The sequence below is a fragment of the Pectinophora gossypiella genome, chromosome 8 (assembly GCF_024362695.1).
Source record: "Pectinophora gossypiella chromosome 8, ilPecGoss1.1, whole genome shotgun sequence".
Lineage (NCBI taxonomy): Eukaryota > Metazoa > Arthropoda > Insecta > Lepidoptera > Gelechiidae > Pectinophora > Pectinophora gossypiella.
The window spans coordinates 13,695,032-13,709,315 of NC_065411.1; the positions used below are offsets into that span (position 1 = coordinate 13,695,032).

At 39.6% G+C, this 14,284-nt stretch overlaps 2 protein-coding genes across 2 annotated transcripts in view; one reads left to right on the forward strand and one right to left on the reverse strand.

The window, feature by feature from the left end:
- LOC126369292 (uncharacterized) overlaps positions 1-6,933 on the reverse strand; it is a 47,517-nt gene extending 40,584 nt beyond the window's left edge. The window contains exon 1 of the mRNA XM_050013650.1: positions 6,581-6,933. Within this exon, the coding sequence (XP_049869607.1) occupies positions 6,581-6,817 (237 nt within the window). The 5' untranslated portion in view covers positions 6,818-6,933. The remainder of the gene's footprint in view (positions 1-6,580) is intronic.
- Positions 6,934-9,813: 2,880 nt separating this feature from the next.
- On the forward strand, positions 9,814-13,813 carry LOC126369280 (fatty acid-binding protein 2-like). Its single transcript, XM_050013637.1, has 4 exons — positions 9,814-9,982; positions 10,841-11,010; positions 12,338-12,451; positions 13,463-13,813. Exons 1-4 carry the CDS (start codon positions 9,913-9,915, stop codon positions 13,517-13,519), a joined length of 411 nt encoding a protein of 136 aa, XP_049869594.1. The 5' UTR covers positions 9,814-9,912; the 3' UTR covers positions 13,520-13,813.
- Positions 13,814-14,284: the final 471 nt, after the last annotated feature.

Below are 14,284 nucleotides of genomic sequence, written 5' to 3' on the forward strand. Positions count from 1 at the left end.
ATCAGGTGATTCAAGCCTGAAAAGTCCTTACCAAACAAAGGACAGTCTCACAAAGTGATTTCGACAATGTCCCCATCGGGAATCGAACCCGGACCTCCAGATCGTGAGCCTAAAGCTCTAACCACTAGACCACGGAGGTTGTTCGGAGGTGGTTATAATATAAAGGTAAATAAATGCAGTGCACACTATAAAAGAAAAACCCAAGCATCATTAGTATCAGAATATACATTGAGTATCTGAATGAGATAAGATCTATATTGGAACAAAAAAACTAACATTGACCACACTATACCTACGTATGATATCCGTTACCGTGAGAGAATTGGATCACAATAAATAAATGTTACACATTGTAAGTATTTCATAAGAAACAGAACAAGTTATTTATAGGTACGTTACGCAATTGATGTCTCTTTACAACACTTGGAACTAAAATCGGATTAAAATCTCTTTACAAAAAAACAGACATTATTCTGTTAAAAAAATTGTTTTGGAGACCAAATAATAAAAAAGTTAAAAATATTTTTCTTTTTGAGATATTTGGCGTTTTAAGAAAAATAATGATGCTTTTCGGACAGTTTCTTGTAAAGAATCCATTCACTTTTAAAATAATAATAAATTGGGAATTTAATAAATTAATATGTCAGATATTTATTTGCTGTATGTACCTAATGGGAGTGTCGTAAAGGAAATACATGGAAGGCGTTTTGTCATACAGAGCATACCAAACTCGACTAAGAAACTTCTCTAACATGATGGACATCATAACAAAGGATTTGTTTTGCCTTCCACCATGTATGAATGCCTCGCACGACAGTAATACGCCATAGGTGAGTAAGGTATCATTACTGTTTTGACAAAGGCAAATGTCAAGGATGTTTTTTGTTTGCAGATAATGCGATGGTCGAATTATTGTAGTAGGTACTAGCTCAGAGTAAGTCACATAATAAGTAAGTATAAGTACTTTTTGTAGCCTGGCAAGAATACACCGTAGTACCTACCTAAGAATCTTCTATGTATTATTAAATAGAACGACCAGTTTAGTACAATTATTGATTATATTTCAATAAGATAACATCTGTCTCTTTCTTTGCGGTACAGTGAGAGAGTGATGGGGGACGTATGTCGAGGCGAGAAAGAGTTGCACGCTTACGGTGCTTAGCCCGCTGGACCCAGTATAAACGACTGTCTGTTCTTATGAACTTCTATAGAATACAAAGTATCCCTTAACTCCCAATACCGATAAGAAAACTACGCAAACTTTCCCAAAATTTCCCTTTATCTCCTGCCATTCGTATGCATTTCTGGACTAATTGCCGCAACATAATGACGTCATAAGTACGTGCTGGTCATCCAAGGTATTGTAAGTATCGTGGCTAATTAGCATGTGTGATGGAACAAAGAAGTCAATTAGCACTGGTTGGAGGAACTTTCCTTACGCAGCGGCGCAGACGCATTCGTTCTGATGTGATCGGTAGAGGACGGGACAAGTTCTATTTATTAAAGTATTTATCTTACTGTTGGCCAGCGGCCCGGTTGTCGGATAATATCGTTGCAACGGCGGGAAAGTTGTGAATTAGGTTAGTATAGGACCGGAGAGGGTCGGCAGGGAGCCCTTGGCAGTATGTCACCACTGCGCCTGCAGTGACGACACAGCCGACCACACGCTGGGGGTCTGTCCAGGGTGGGCGCAACAACGAGCAGCGCTCGTCACAGAGGTTGGAGGCGACCTCTCGCTACCAGCTGTGGTCATGGCCATGGTTGGCAGCAAGAGAGCCTGGGACGCGATGGTCTCCTTCTGCGAGGACGTGGTGGCGCAGATGGAGGCAGCAGAGCGGACAAGAGAGGACGACCCCCTCTCTGCTCCTATCCGACGCAGAAGAACTGGGCGGAGAAGGGGGGTATTTGCTCGCCAACTCTTGCCCGGTTAGCCCTTCGGCGACGGGAGCGGGGAAATCCCGTCGCTCAATCCATCAAGGGCTGTGGAGGCTGTGGTCTGCCGTGTGTTCCCGGCAGATCACATAATATCGGAGATCAGGATGGACTGCTCCTCCCATCCTGAACCCAGGGAGAGTCCGAATCGGACGGCGCCGACGGGTGCACGGAAGAGTGTGCCAACGTCCCCGGACACCCGCCAATTGGCGAACGGAGTGGAACACCGAGGAGTTTTAGTGAGTCTCACATAACCCAGTCGCTTTCCCCGGGCGGCTGGGTATCCATGATGGATTTCTCCTCGTAAAAAAAAAGGACCGGAGAGGGTGGTGCAAAATGGAAGAGGCCTGGATGAGGCCACAGCTGGATTGATGATGATCATTTTACTGTTGAGGATTCTTGTGTTGGTTTTTTTTTGACATGACTTATTGAATATTTTGCCTCTGAAAAATGGGGAGCACTACTCTGGCTCACTACTGACTCCGGGCTCAAGTGACGAAATATGACAGAAAGGTTATGATCTATGAACTCATTTATAGTAACAACTTTTTATTTTAATTTAAAGGGGTCTTTTTAAACATCTAAATTAGTTCTAAACTCATAAACTAATACTAATACGGTTATTTACTCTGAACCGGCGTGCGTGTATGAAACGATTGATGAATGTGGAGGAAGCAAGAGAAGTATGTCAGGATCGAAGCAAATGGAATTCCATAGTCTCTGCTTACCCCGGTGGGAAATAGGCGTGTGTTTATGTATGTATGTATAATATCCAACTTTATAAATCAACTTCAACTAAACAAGAACTTGGCTATCGTTTTTACGACACGACACACATTATCTCCGCCTGTTAAATAACCAGAGTCAACCTCATTGCCATGGACAGGTCGGAAACTGACAACTACAATTAGTTTCGTTGGGAGACCACCTTTGTATGGCTCTGACAACATACATACACGCCCTAAATACATACAGATATAAATATTCTTTATTGTACAAAACACTTGAGAACTGCACTAACTGAAAACTGCATACATGTTTGTGCCCGTGGCTTTTGAGACTGCAGGTCCTTGGGGTAGCGAGGCGAGGGAATTGATCAGGGAGATCGGCCGGAGACTCAAAGTCAGAGGGGGTGACCCTAGGTCTGCGTCTTACCTGGTCCAACGCCTGTCAGTGGCTGTGCAACGGGGCAATGCCAGTGTAATGGGTTCGTTTGGACCAGGTCAGATTAAGAACACTTAAACGCCTAGTTGGACGTGACGAAGTTACGTATGTTTCTGATTATATGACAAATTGTATTATTAAGTATAATAAAATTAGAGACAATTAAACATACTTACACAGAAAAGATTTGAATGCTTTTGGCGTTCTTATTGCTCATTACGTACCTACTCATACCCGTGATCCCTAATCGGGTAGGCAGCCATAATACTACTAAAAAACGACTTCCACATAATACCAACGTCGTGGTTCTCGCCGCGACTTGTTCTGGTGAGGCCCTTGTATCTCCGGGCGTCCACCACCACCTTATGATCATTTCGACGAACATCCGTTTTGCTTTTTTTGGAATTGTTCAACCAGCCCATTTACGTCCCCACTGCTGGGGCACGGGCCTTCCCTATGGATGATTAGGGAGATCGGGCCTTAAACCATCACGCGGGCCCAGTGCGGGTTGATGGTTATTAACGACTGCTAATGCACGCGGGACCAACGGCTTAACGTGGCTTCCGAAGCACGGAGGAGCTTGAGATGAAAACTTTTTTTTTGTGGTCACCCATCCTATGACCGGCCTTTGCGAAAGTTGCTTAACTTCAACAATCGCAGACCGAGCGCGTTTACCGCTGCGCCACCGAACTCCTCAACCACATAGTCACCCATAGTATATATATATATATAAAGTGTCCGGGGTGTGCTCGCAGTTGAACAGAAGTTACGGTTACATAACGTGGACAGACATGTTCTTGGAACTTGTGCGGTGAGGCAACAACTCAATAGGTTACTGTATCTGGGCCTTCCCGTGTTGTTAGTATGTTACTTTTTTAAGTTAAACCCGTTTTGAAGGCCGCGTGTAATGTATGGGACTTGTTTCTGTTACTCGTGTGGTCGTAATTACTTGGCAAGAGCGTTCGTCACTCGCGAATTTGGTATAGGCTTAATCGGGTTGGGATCGTATATTAGGGTAAATGTGGGATAGACGCCTCAGTGGGATAGTTGCCTCAGTAAACACATAGCGACATGTATAAACATTAGACCCGTTGTGTTTTGTTTTAACGTAACCCTACCCCCGCCCGTCCTTCAGGCAGTGCCACAAACTTAGCTGGAATGGACGTGTTGCGAGTTGTGAGACAATGAACATTTTTTGCGGTAATTAATTCGTGAATTTGGTTCGTCTGAAATATTGATAAGTTCGCAACTTTTGATTTTATGAGGTAAGTGTCTATATTTTTGTTTTATTTAATTGTAGATATCTTAAATAAAAGATTTTGTTTATTATTTACGTATTTTTTATCATTGAAGTACACAATATTTTGCGCGGCGTCTATCCCCTCGAAAAAGGATAGATGCCTAGTTTTTTGTGAGTATAGATGCCCTTTGAGGCATTTCATTAAATATATTAAACTTTAATCGATTTTTTATATTTTAGATATGCCTCGCAAGCACGTGCGCAAAGTAGGGGTAAGCCCTCGGGGAGAATAGACGGAAGATGCCCTAAGAGAAGCTTTGGAAGAAATGAGGCAGAATAAGCACGGCTTGAATGAAATATCTCGTCGATATGGAATTCCTGCTAGGACCCTGAAAAGACGTTTCGTGAAACAAGATACTAAGAAACTTACTTTAAGCGATAAGGCCGCCATTTGCCATGTACTTATTTATGAGACTTTTTTGTAATTATTTCTTTTTATTTTGGTGCAATAAAGTGTATTTGTATTGTATTGTATTGTATTACTTTATGTACTTTGTCAATGAAATCATAATAAATAAATCTAAGATAATCTTTAATTATACGCATAGGGCATCTATCCCACAAGCCAAATCATTATTATGGCATCTAACCCACGCTTTAGGCATCTATCCCCGATTATAATACTTTTTTATTTCTATTGTACAAAAAAAAATACAACTATTAATGTTAAATTACTTTAATTATTTATTTCATTAATAAGTACACAACACTTCATAATCATTTAATTTTTATGAAAACTCATATTCTATCATTTATTTGCCTATTTCAAAAAGTGCGGCAACTATCCCACATTTACCCTACGTCTTTCGGACGCCGATACTTTTCAGTACCGTCCCTAAGCGGGATGTATTCGGAAGCCGCAACTACCAGGATTCGGGTGGTGCGGAGCTGAATCGAAAAAACGCTTTGAAGCTAATTTGAGCCATTGGGCAATGTATACCAATATTTTATGTTTATTTTTATTTTTTTAAAGAACGTCTAGGGCCCTGTGCCGAGGTTTTTCTTGCAGCTTCTTTTCCCCGGCTATACAGGTTGTGAGAAGCTGCAGTAGTTTTAGGCGGATGAGACGTTCGTTATGTAAAATTGACGATTCAAAGTGTAACTATGTTACCTACTGAATAAAGATATTTTTGAATTTGAATTTGAATGGTTGGCGGACCTAGGTCAATGTGCAGATTTTCATTGCGAAGGAACCACGGAGCTCCCGTGATTTTGTAACCCAACCCTACCATCAACTTTCGCTTTATATACTGCTACACAAACTACATGATATCAATTATTTATCTGTGATCATCATCACCCCCTAGCATTATCCCGTTTTTCACGGGGTCCACTTTCCTAAACTGATTTTTTTTTGTAACCTTTATATCTATCTTTATTTAGTATTAATCAGAATTTCATAATTTATTTTGACTCCCCAATTATTATAACTATCACTCCTGCGCATTTAGTATGGTCAACAATGCGCTCATACAAAAGACATCAACGTCGTACGCTCTCATACGTTTAAAAACGAACTTCTAGGTATTGAGGTGAAGTTAAACCAGTTGCCGTCTAGACTGTAGACATTTTAAAATTCCTGAATATTTTATAAAGTATCATGTTACCTTTTTAAGGTAAAAAAATATTATCCTCCTAGATCGTTTGTTATGTTCCCTACTTGGCAGTTGAAGGCTGAAGATTCAATTCCTGACTTGAGAATTGCCTATAACGACCTCTACGGTGTAATTGTTAGACGCCATGGTCGCCTAGCCAGAGGTCCAGGGTTCATTTCCAGGTAGGGTAAAATTAGGAAACTACCTTGTTCTACAAAACAAAAGAAAGAAAACTACTCTATCTAATTACTGAGAAAAGTTTTCTAACTTGAATCGGGGTTTTGTTTCTACTCTACCAAAGCGCACAGTTATGTTCATGAGTAATATCATGTACCCACTTTAGAACCCTGTCGCACTATCATATTTGACATTGAATGAGACTTACGGTTTAATTTGTCAAAAAAGTTAATGTGATATGGTATCATAGCGTATACATATTAGTACTCGTGACCGTACGATGAAGCATGCCTCCGTATCCTGTCCAATTAACGGAGGGGAAGAGGGAAAGAAGATTTTCAAAATTGTAGGCATTGCAACAACAGTGCGTGCTATTTAGTTAGTTATAAGACTCTCTCAAAACATCACTTACCTTATCAACTTCACTAACTCGCAGTATAATCTTCACTCTAGGGTTGTTCTTGCGATATTCCTTCAGCAGGGTGTCAAGTTTGTCTCCTCTGGCCACCCCCGTGTAGATGAGGTGCGTGCAGTCCGCGACATCTGTCTGACGCTCCGAGTAGCACACAAGCCGCGCCGCGCCTGCGCCCGCGCTGCGACACTCCGCGACTAGTGTCGCGACACCGACGACGAACAACCAACCCCACATCTTATCAAACTAGCATTCTTCTTTAAAAAGTATTCTAATATTTAATTTTTATAATTTAAATATTATTGATTTTTAAATTCGGAATATTCTTTTTAAATTCGTGTTCGATTTATTCGTTTGTTTTCGTGAGCGCGTTCCGTGCGTGGTAGTTTGCGCGTGAGTGCGGACAGTGCGGCGCGGCTGGCCGTCTTAGCGCCCCCGCCGAAGCCGCCCGGCGCGGGCGCAAGGTCGCGCGCTCTCCGCAACTAGAGCTTGCATTACCACTGTCAAAAGCTGTTACGCCGGTGTTATGCGCCGTCACGTGTCGTGACTATCAGCGAGCTTTCTTGCATTTGATATGCAAATGCGTTTTTTTGCACACGTTTGGGCTTTTGTGTTATCTTTTATTTTATCGGAGCTGTTAAGTTATGAATTTAGGTGCACCTAATTTTAATTTTATATTGAACATAAGTGTATAATGTTTATATACAGGGTGTTAATGACATCGTAACGAAAACTTTGAGGGATGATTCAGACCATGCTTCTGAGTTGATATCAAGTGGAATTTTCCGTCGCAAAAGTATGGATAGGAAAATAATTAAAAAAAACACAAAAAAAACATGAATTTTTTGACAGGAAATTCCACTTGATTATTAACTCAGAATCATGGTCTGAATCATCCCCCTCAATATTCGTTACGGTGTCACTAACACCCATGCCTACTTGTATGGCTACCGTATGTACTTGTACAGGGTGTAAGTGACATCGTAACGAATACTGAGAGGGATGATTCAGCTAATTATTCTGAGTTAATATCAAGTGGAATTTTCCATCGAAAAAGTATAGAATTGAAAATAATATAAAAAAAAAACTAAAAAAAATACATGATTTTTGCGACGGAAAAATCCACTTGATATCAACTCAGAATCATGGTCTGAATCATCCCTCAAAGATTTCGTTACGATGTCACTAACACCCTGTATATGCATGCTTGTACACGCTATCTGCCCTCTCCTTGTTAATATTTCACTCTCACAGGCCTATTGGAAAAAAGAATTGTCTTCCTTCCTGTTGTCATATTGTGTTTCTGTGTTATCCTGTGTACAATAAACTATTAAAATAAATATATAAATACACATACAATTTACGCCGGCATCCGCTACACAGAACGTCAAATATAACATTCATCTTACTTTCGGACAATCGGGTGTTCACCCTGAGACGTTTGACATAACTAGGGAACACAAAGTGATTTTTGTGATAACAGCTTTTTTTTTGACGTGGCTTATTGTAGATTGCCGCAGATGGCATTAACTACTTGGCCGGACAAAATATGATAACAGCATGCAGCAACCCTGGTGTCAGGGTTACTATTGAGCCGCCAAAGGCCCCTGATATGGCTCATGTAACGACTACTAACTTACATCAGTAAGTAGGGACCAAAGGCTTAACGTGCCTTCCGAAGCACGGATCATCTTTCCTTCGGACAATCAGGTGATCAGCCTGTAATGTCATATAATCGATCACAAAGTGATTTTCGTGATTTGAACCCGGGACTTCCGGATCGTAAGCCTAACGCTCAAACCACTGGACAGTTCAGGGACAGAACGTCTTATGACGTTCCGATTCCAAGGTGTCATATTACCTATTATGAACCATCTATGACCCATGATCTCTGTCCGTGAAAAGGATAAATTAATTAAATACACCTATGAATTAAGTGGACAATCGCAGCAGTAACAACAAGGCGATAACATTATGATACAATAACGTTGTCTATTTCGCACGTCAACGGTGTCATAATTTGTCTGGTTAATACGTAATAATAGATTGCGACGTTCGATCGGATTAAAGTCTGTGGCTTGTTTTTTTTTCTCTAGCGTCATGTGACGTGATTATAATGTAACACTGTGTCCACATCCTTGTCGATCTATCACAATCATATCGATCGATAAGCAAAAACCATAGTGCTGATTATTTTTTATTTTCCCCGAAGAGCAAGGCAAAGGGAACTATGCCATACAGCCATGTCTTATGTATTTTTTTTTTGTAAATGATGTAAGGTAATGACAATGAATGATGAAACCTCCCACCCCCACTGAACTTCCGGCGTTGATTTTATTAGGCTGGACAACTTCTAATAAGAACCAAGTTATGTAAGAAATATAATTAAACATTTATCAATAATGTCATTCAATCGAAGTGTCTAATTATCTCGCTACTTTATAATGCTGGGCTGCAACACGTTTTCTTTCTTTTAATATAATAAATACCTACATACTTAACTTAATTTGTTCCAAACATGAAAGTAAAATCCATTGGAACATCGTGTTGTGGTTAGCTACACTCTTTAGCCGGGTCTGCACAGCAACCGAACCGCGCGCGTTGCGAATGATATCGAGGGCTTCAACCAATCAGTCAGTGAATGCTATTTCCGCAGATAAACGTCGTGCGGTTATTGGTAGAAGACCTCGATATAACTAGTAGATATAACTGGTAGGCATAGTAGAGAGAGACAGTAGATATATTTTTTAGTTTTTTTTTTTATATTCCTCGGTTGGTGTTGGCTCCTGGGCCGGAAATAACTACCTAATACCACACCCCGGACACTTCATACAAACAACCTCGTTTTAAACAGACTCTACTCTACAAAAGGCAACATTGGCATTATCGTACACGTGCATCTGTTGTGTGACGTCTGAAACCATACGGTTTAAGTCTAAACTATGTTCGAGGGGTGGGGGGTGGGGGTGGACCTAGCTCAGACGCTAGTGGGGAGCGGAAAGTTGCCGTTCTATACGTAGTATTCCTTATTCTATGCTAATATTATAGAGCAGGCAACACAATAAAAACAGATTTAAAAGATAAGTAAATCTAGTGATAAGCACCACGACACACGACTTTCTTAACATTACTATTTTTGGTACTGATTTGTCTTTTTATCACCTACTTACATGAGATAGTAAACACGTTTTTATCATGATTCATGACGTCTTAGCACCTTATCAATAGATTAAACGACATGTCTACTTGTACCAGATCACAGTACAAAAACACTTGCAATAAAGAAATGATTGAACGTAAATATCGTAAATAATTGTCACAAAATAAACACAATGTCATTCTCGGGAAAAACTTTTAAGAGAGTGTCGAGTGAAAATCTTGATAAATTAACTGCTTCCCAGAGTAAGTACAATATTAGAATAGAGGTTCGGCCCATGACCGGGGGGTTAAAAAGACCACAAAGCAATTCATCATCATCATTATCTCCCTAGCGTTATCCCATTTTTCACAGAGACCGCTTACCTAACCTGAAGATTTGACAGGTCCGGTTTATTACAGAAGCGACTGCCTGTCTGACATTCCCAACCCGCGGAGGGAAAACCTGCCCTATACACACACCTCCAAGGTCACATACCTCCGAAAATGCATTTCTTGTAATGTGGGTTTCCTCACGATTCAACAATTCATTCAAATCATCTAAAAAGCAATATTGCAATTTGACATTTGCGCAAATAAACATAAGTGTGAAGTATAAGTAACCTATGTCAAATAGCAATACTCACTGATTTTTAGATTCATAGCTTCCTTTTTAGCCCCCTAATAATAGGTACCACTCATCATACTTAATTCAGTAGGTAAGTACCTAACATAGAAGAAAATATACTTATTCTTTATTTAAATTCAAAAAGTGATTGTTACCGCCGTGTATTGTGTTATTTTATTTCCGCGTCTATATTAAAAAGAAAACATCCGATGTAAAGATCAACCGCTTTATTTATAATCTGTTTTACACCTACAGAGTGACAGTCCCTTCGAATCCCGTTTCCAACAAGTACTTTTCAGGGTTTAGTTTTACAAGAACAACTTTTATGATGAACTTTAAAAAACAAGGAAGCATTAATACCGAGTGCCCGTGGCTCAATCTTTTGGGAATTAAGTATTTTGGTTCTGTAAAAAACCGGACCTGTCAAATCTGCTCGATAATACAGGGAGAAATGATTACATTTTGTTTTCAATGTATCTTCAATATTATAATTGCAGATCTCCAAAGCAATCAGGCTCAGCAGCTCCTCAACTCAGACGCATTATTCTGCTTCACCCGCGTGGACGACACTACCTTCCAGTTCAGTCTTCAGGCTGGAGACCGCGCCATCAACAGCAGCTTTCAGCTGGGACAGGAGCACGAGATGGAGCGACGAGATGGGACTAAGGTGAGGAGACATAATCGTAGAGTACCTTTTGTATACTGCCATGATTTGGCTCGCCAACACAAGATCACTCTGTACAGGCAGACCGTCCTGCATTGACTGACTGTTTGTCTTGCTCTGTATTCAGGTGACGTATGCGCCCGAGACAAGGATAGCAATATCAATACACTACAATAATGATAGACAAGAGAGTTAAGTTGGTCATTAGTCATTACAGTCCAGTCTGGATTTCAGGAGCATAATGGAGCTGAGAGTTTATGACCAATGCTCCAGCATACCATACGACGTTTGCTCAACACATTTGCGTTGCGAGGAAAAAAAATATATCATCACCATTATACCGTTTTTGACAGTGTCCGCTTACCTAACCTAAAGATTTGCCAGGTGCTGTTTTTAACAGAGGCGACTGTCTGTCTGACCTTCCAACCCGCGAAAGGAAATCCAGCCCAATACAGGTTAAAAAATATCAATTTCCACGCGGATAGAAACAGAAACAATGGCTCCGAGAGCCAAGAAATATCAAGTGGAATTTTCAAGTATTTTAAATTCTATACTTTTGCGATGGAAATAATTTTTATTAACTCAGAATAATCATCTGAATCATCCCTCTCAGTATTCGTTACGATGTCACTTACACCCCGAACAAGTACACAGTGTATTGTCAATAATCGTAATCCCATCTTTACCACTCAGAAATCAGAAATCAGAATCATTTATTCAACGTAATTATCATGGATAAACTTGTTGAAGGTCAATGTAACATTTTTGAATTTACGTCATTTCGCAAGGTGTTATGGCTGAGGAGAAGAAATGACAAGAAACTGCAACAGCAACACATCTTTTAAAAACCAATGAGGATATACATTACAAGTTATTTAATAACTAGAGGAACACATTCAATACCAGACATTTTTATCATTTAGGTAGTCATTAATCTTATAATAAGCTTTTTTACATAAAGTAAGCTTCACGTGAGCTTTAAATTTATTTTCTGACAAATTTAAAATATTATCTGGTATTTTATTGTAAAAACGTATACATAACCCCAAAAAAGATGAATTTAATTTACTTAATCTAGAATTTTGAATAGCAATTTTATGTTTATTTCTTGTATTGTAAGTATGCCTTTCACAGTTTCTCGGAAGGAGAGATAAGTTTTTACGTACATACATAATGTTTTCATATATATATTGACTTGCGACCGTCAGTATATTTATTTCTTTAAACAGCTCCCTCAAAGAGTCCCGACAACGCAGCTTATAAATAGCGCGAACTGCTCTTTTTTTCTAGAATATATATTTAGTAACTTACCCATTATTGAGTCCTTCAGGTAAAGGTGACATATTGTTTGGAGAGCGACAACGTGTTGAGTCAGACGGTCCGGCAGCCTGGAGGGAAGGTCTCCCACTTCAGGAGGGAGTTTAATGGAGACGATTGTGTATTGGTAAGTCTACAGGATCCCCAATAATCTATAACTAATCTATAACATAAGCTCACGACTAGGATATCCTCTAATAGGCTAGCTTCCAACTAGTCAAATCAGCTACATTTTACTAAACGTCAAAACACGAAATTACTATGGAATTTGTATTAAAAAGCACACTGTGACGTCATAGAAAACGTGATAAAAAGTTTAATGACTTATTATTACGTTTTTCTTGATTAAAATTCACAAATAAGTTAAATAGAAAAAAGAAAATGTTTTTCATTAGTTTTAGATCTGTCTTTATTTAGTAATCACAATTTCATAATTTATCAAAATAAATAATATTTTTTTCATAATTTTTTTTTTTTATTTTTAAGTGTTTTTTTTATTATTATTATTATTTATCTTAAACCTAGTGCACGACCCAATTGGAATAGTCAGAAATACATCCATCACAAGATGAACTAAGTACCCACACCTCACTGAGAGCTTTCTGTTAGACAAACGAGATAGGTGGTGAGCCGTATCGCCGTCTGTAATGGTCTAGCCAACTGTGTTAGTGAAAACTGTACTTAGTTTATGAACAACTCATACGTCGCGAGCTGGGTCCTGTTTAATAAAACTTACAATTGTAAATTACAACGACAATTTGGAGTTCATTACTTAGCTAATATGAAACTGCAAAATATTCGTGATCACACACTCCGCAATGTACAACACCCTAACATTACTCATGTAACGACTACTTACTTACATCAGTAAGTAGTAACCGGGACCAACAGCTTAACGTACCTGCCGAAGCACGGATCATCTTACTTTCGGACAATCAGATGATCAGCCTGTAGTGTCCTAACCAAACTAGGGATCACAAAGTAATTTTTTTGATATTTCCCCACCGGGATTCGAACCCGGGACCTCCGGATCGTAAACCTAACGGTCAACCACTGGACCACGGAGAACATGAACGATATAAATCCTTCTTTTCCTATAGTTGCTCCTGTAAAGAAAAACTGTTTTTTTCCTTTTCAGACAATAACAGTCGAAGACTGCGACGTGTCAGCGAAAATATACTACAAAGCCGTATAGTGACGATTTGTTAAGCAATACGCACATTTTTATGTAATTATGTATAAGGAAATCGCTTCTGTAAAAAACCGGACCCTGTGAAAACGACAGAACGCTAGGAAGATGATGATGATGACGGAATAAAAGAAGTTTGGAAAGGCCATAACGCGCATTTTGTATGAGACCCCTGGCCCTGTCGCCGGTTCGACCCCACTCTCTTTTACTACTACTCCTGTAAAGAAATAACTACGACAGCTCTACTGCTTCTCAAATTCCATGTATATTTTATATAAACTGCAATTCTATCTTTACTTTATTAAGATATTGCATACAAAATTATTTGTTTGATAAATAGCCGATCATACTAAGGTTTTTAGCTTTCCTGTGATAAGCAGGGAACTCAGTGCATGATAGTCGATATTTGTTTTTTGCCCTGTAACTTATAATGCACAAGACGATTTTTTAATATACTATCGCGGAGATCCGTGTGTCGTAAAGTTCCCTCATTCAGCGCTTATCGCTATCGACCCCCTAGGGTCGATTAATTCTTTCAAATATTTTTCCTCTCAGACGACGCACTGAGCCGAGGTTCGCGCCCAACTGGGCACCCTCAGGCCTGTTGTCTTAAACGTTGTACCGGATGAGAGCCTTCAGCCCTCCCCATTTGTCCGGCCAAGTAGTTAATGCCATCTGCGGCAAATCTACAATAAGTCACGTCAAAAAAAAAAAAACAAAAGTGTGTCGTAAAGTTTGCGGACGAGTGAATTGCAAAAGTAAGTATGCACT

Bases quoted from the DNA above. Each gene is read 5' to 3' on its own strand.
- LOC126369280 (XM_050013637.1), top strand. From the start codon at position 9,913: ATGTCATTCTCGGGAAAAACTTTTAAGAGAGTGTCGAGTGAAAATCTT. The intron at 9,983-10,840 runs GTAAGTACAATA...TTATAATTGCAG, and splicing joins TAAATTAACTGCTTCCCAGA to ATCTCCAAAGCAATCAGGCT. The intron at 12,452-13,462 runs GTAAGTCTACAG...TTTCCTTTTCAG, and splicing joins ATGGAGACGATTGTGTATTG to ACAATAACAGTCGAAGACTG.